The sequence below is a fragment of the Eurypyga helias genome, unplaced genomic scaffold (assembly GCF_000690775.1).
Source record: "Eurypyga helias isolate BGI_N326 unplaced genomic scaffold, ASM69077v1 scaffold35627, whole genome shotgun sequence".
Classification (NCBI taxonomy): Eukaryota; Metazoa; Chordata; class Aves; order Eurypygiformes; family Eurypygidae; genus Eurypyga; species Eurypyga helias.
Genome location: NW_010264256.1, coordinates 1,766 through 6,233, shown reverse-complemented (window position 1 = coordinate 6,233; position 4,468 = coordinate 1,766). Strand labels below are relative to the sequence as shown.

At 45.0% G+C, this 4,468-nt stretch overlaps 1 protein-coding gene across 1 annotated transcript; it reads left to right on the top strand.

Moving 5' to 3' along the window:
* The first annotated feature begins 1,705 nt into the window (after window positions 1–1,705).
* On the top strand, window positions 1,706–4,058 carry ZBED1 (zinc finger, BED-type containing 1). The gene has a single exon (XM_010156336.1). It carries the CDS (start codon window positions 1,754–1,756, stop codon window positions 3,839–3,841), a length of 2,088 nt encoding a protein of 695 aa, XP_010154638.1. The 5' UTR covers window positions 1,706–1,753; the 3' UTR covers window positions 3,842–4,058.
* Window positions 4,059–4,468: the final 410 nt, after the last annotated feature.

Sequence of the window (4,468 nt, the reverse complement as noted above, 5' to 3'; positions counted from 1 at the left end):
ATAAATCACAGTAGAGGGTATGAAAGTACTCGGAACAATGTGCCTCTCAGGAAGAGAAAAAACAAGTCTACAGCCGGAAGTAATCTTCATAACAAATCCAATAAAATGCTTGCCCTGCATGTCTCATTCTGCTTCTAAACCAACAGCTGTGTTTAAATAAATAACCTGTCTTTGGTTTTTCGTTCAAGATATTCAGAAAGTGCTGCACAGTACTGGCTATAGTTCAGAGAGGAAACATCCTGACTCGGGAGTGCTCATCAACAGCAGAAAGCACACCAGAGAAGCTCGCACATATACATTTGTATAGGATATTCCCTTGCAGCAATATGAAAAAGTCAGATTGTTTCTTCTTCTCCCAGCCAGCCAGCCTTACTACCCAGGGATTTCTGGGCTTGGGTGCAGGTGCAGCCCCTGACGAGCAGAGAAGGAGCGAAGCCGTTGCTTTCAGGCTGGCCGCAGGGATGCTCCTGATGTTTTTCTCCTTCTCTCTTCTGGATTTTTGTGGAGGAGGTTGCATCTGTGTTTAACTGATAGCTTCCTGCTCCTTCCTGATCCTTGCCAGGCCTCTGGCAAAGAGCTTGTTGCTGTGGTGGTGGCTGAGCTGGTGGTCTGGAAGAAATGGAAAGTGTCAGCGTGCAGCCATGCTGTGCTGTGGCTTGGCTCTTGGGTCTGGCGAAATCAGCTGCAGCGGGCGCCGGCTGCCGGCACTGTATGCAGAGACGCCGTAGGCCTCGAGTAGTACTTGTATGTGACTGTTTGCACAAGAAGTGTTTTCCTGTGCAGATACTGAGGTACAGATTGCCAAGTCTTGCTTTATCACCACGCTCATCTCTAGAGTGTCACCACCCCCTCCTGACTTCTGTAGCCTTTTGAAGAAAGCACAGCAAAATTATTTTCCAGCTGATGTGGATAATAACATTTATTAGTGCTTCCCTGTCTGCTTTTCCTGTAATTATAATCTACTGTTATTCCAGGAACCATGACTGTGAACTAGTAGTTCAGGAGATGGCTTTGATTTCAGAAAGAGAAGGACAGGAAAGGTGTCAGACATGTATTGTTGATCTGCATGTAAGTTCAAACTCCTTTTCCTTTTATTTCAGTCAGAAAAGGTCTTTACATTTCAGAGGAGCAGATTAATGCCATAATTTGCATCACAGATTTTTTTTCTTTTTTTTAAAAAAGCAAGTGCTGGAGCAGTTAGATTGAGCTTACAAAACTTCTCTCAAAATAAACAAACAATAAAACCTTTGCTCCTTCAGTATCAAGTTTTAATTGAAATAAATGTTAACGGTGAAGTTCAGTAACTCTCAGGCAAGGGAGTGTTGTGCTAGCCCTAACTGCAGCTTAAGAGGCCGGAAAATGCTACAGCAGATGACCTGTTTGTGAGAGAGTAGTGGATCAAGTCTGTGGTGGTGGTTACACTTTCTCTGCCCAGAATTATGTAATTACAGAAACAAGATTTATTCAGTTCTTCCAGCTCAGTTTTGCGGCAGAATGTGATAATACTAAAACCCTTCTTAATTTCTGGTATTCTGATGGGCTTCTTGTAGGTCACACTTCCTGCAAATCTCATCTTTAAATTTGCAAATGTAATTAGTAAGGTAGGTTTCTTGATACGTTCGCAGAAACACTGATTTCACATAGTTAAGTGTGGTCAAACTTGTGCTTTCTCATTGTATCTTTATCTTACTGCCTTTATCAGGTACTCATTAATGAGTGAAGGATCAAAAGGTGGGACGGTGGCCAAGAAGCAATGGAGAATAAAAGTTTAGAAGGTTCCCCATCAGACCTAAAGTTAGTGGCTCACCCGAGAGCAAAGAGTAAAGTGTGGAAGTACTTTGGGTTTGATACCAATGCAGAAGGATGCATATTACAGTGGAAGAAGATCTACTGCCGTATTTGCATGGCGCAGATCGCCTATTCAGGAAACACGTCCAACCTTTCCTACCACCTTGAGAAAAATCACCCCGACGAATTCTGCGAGTTTGTGAAGAGTAACACGGAGCAAATGAGGGAAGCCTTTGCCACCGCCTTCTCAAAAATCAAGCCCGAGTCATCGCAGCAGGTTGTTCAGGATAGCCTCATTATGAAGACCTACCAGAACTACGAAAACAAAAAGCATCAGGAGCTGACAGCTGCAGTCATCAGCCTAATTTGCGAGGGCATGTATCCGGCCTCCATCGTCGATGAACCTACCTTCAAGGCCCTCCTGAGAACAGCAGACCCCAGGTATGAACTTCCCAGCCGGAAGTACTTCTGTACAAAGGCTATTCCTGAAAAGTACAATGCCATTAGAGAAATTGTGCTGAAGGAGCTCACCGAGGTCCTGTGGTGTGGCATATCCACAGACATGTGGAGGAGCGAAAACCAGAACAGGTCGTACGTGACTGTGGCGGTTCACTTTCTCAGCAGCAGTCCTGCCAACTGCCTGGCTGTGAACTCGCGGTGTTTAAAAACGTTTGAAGTACCCGAGGATAATACTGCAGAGACTATTACACGAGTCCTTTACGAAACGTTCATTGAGTGGGGGATCAATACAAAAGTCTTTGGTGCTACAACAGATTACAGTAAAGACATTGTGAAGGCTTGCTCTCTCCTAGATATTCCCGTACAGATGCCTTGCTTGGGGCACACTTTTAATGCAGGAATACAACAAGCTTTTCAGCTCCCCAAACTCTGCAGCCTTCTTACCAGGTGCCGAAAACTGGTGGAGTATTTCCAGCAGTCTACGGTCGCGATGTACATGCTGAGCGAGAAGCAGAAGCAGCAGAATATCCTCCACTGCATGCTGGTAAGCGACCGCGTTTCTTGGTGGGGAAGCACGCTCGCCATGCTGCAGCGCCTCAAGGAGCAGCAGTTTGTCATCGCGGCTGTTCTCGTGGAGGACAGCAACAACCACCACCTCATGCTGGAAGCCAGCGAGTGGAATACAATCGAAGGGCTGGTGGAGCTGCTGCAGCCTTTCAAGCAGGTCGCGGAGATGATGTCTGCCTCAAAGTACCCGACGATCAGTATGGTGAAACCACTTCTCCACATGCTTCTGAATACTACCCTGAACATCAAAGAGAATGATCTGAAAGAAATCAGCATGGCAAAGGAGGTGATCGCTAAAGAGTTGTCAACCACCTACCAGCACACGCCTGAGATAGACATGTTTCTCAACGTTGCGACCTTCTTGGATCCCCGCTACAAAAAGCTGCCTTTTCTTTCAGCCTTTGAGCGGCAGCAGGTTGAAAACAGGGTGGTGGAAGAAGCAAAAAGCCTGCTGGAGAAAGTAAAAGAAAACACCTTTAGGACCGAAGAGAAATTCTTCGCCGTTTCGGAAGAGACCCCTGTGAAAAAAATCATCATCTCCTCTACTCCTCCTCCTACCAGTGTCATCAACAACATGCTGGCGGAGATCTTTTGCCAGACGGGAGGTGTGGAAGACCAGGAGGAATGGCACGCTCAGATCGTTGAGGAGCTGAGCAACTTCAAGTCCCAGAAGGTCCTGGGTTTGAACGAAGACCCGCTGAAGTGGTGGTCTGACAGGCTGGCGCTGTTCCCGGTTTTACCAAAGGTTCTTCAAAAATACTGGTGTATTTTGGCCACAAGGGTCTTCCCTGAACGCCTTTTCGGTTCTTCCGCTAACGTTGTAAGCGCAAAGAGAAACCGGTTAGCCCCGGCTCACGTGGATGAGCAGATCTTTTTGTATGAAAATAGTCGGAATGGGTCTGAGGCGGAACCGGAGGATGAAGACGAAGGAGAGTGGGGTTTGGAACAGGAACAGATTTTTAATTTAAATGACTCGGTAAATGTAAACAACAATTTCTTTAATATCCGAGACAGTGGGTTTGTTTAACAGGACTGCTGCGGTACATTTAATAACAGAGAAAAAAGGTATTTGTCTTAAGTTACCAAAAATACTTCTGTTTTATGCTATGAACGCTGTAAATATTGAACAGTTGTAACAAAGTTGATTTGGCTTCCATTGTCTTACGTTTTTCCCACTGTCTTAAAACATGAATGAGTCGTTGATTAAACAGCACTGAAATGAATGAGGAAATAAGTTCTACGAAGACCGTGATTTCTAACTGTGGCCCAGATTCCACAGAGCACTTAGGCATGCGCTTCCTTTCCACTTGCCTTGGTGGGAGGCAAGCACATGCTTGTATGCTTTCTGTCATAACAATATTTTCCTGAATTAGGACCCGGAACAAGGGAGTTTTTAATGTTTATGCCTCCATTTATAAATCCTGTGCGACTCAGGATGTTAGCTTTAAATTTTGGATTTTAAAATGTTACTTTTAAAATCCGTAAATCCGAGCAGCGGTTTTTGGAGTGTGTCGATGCTATGGAACGAAAAAAGATCTTGAGCCTGATTTTCTTTTTCACTACCTCATGTCTTAGGCCTGGTCTGTGCAAGAAAAGTTCAGGTGGTGTAATTCTGTCAATTAGGGGACTGATGTGTTCTTGCTTTAACTGACAC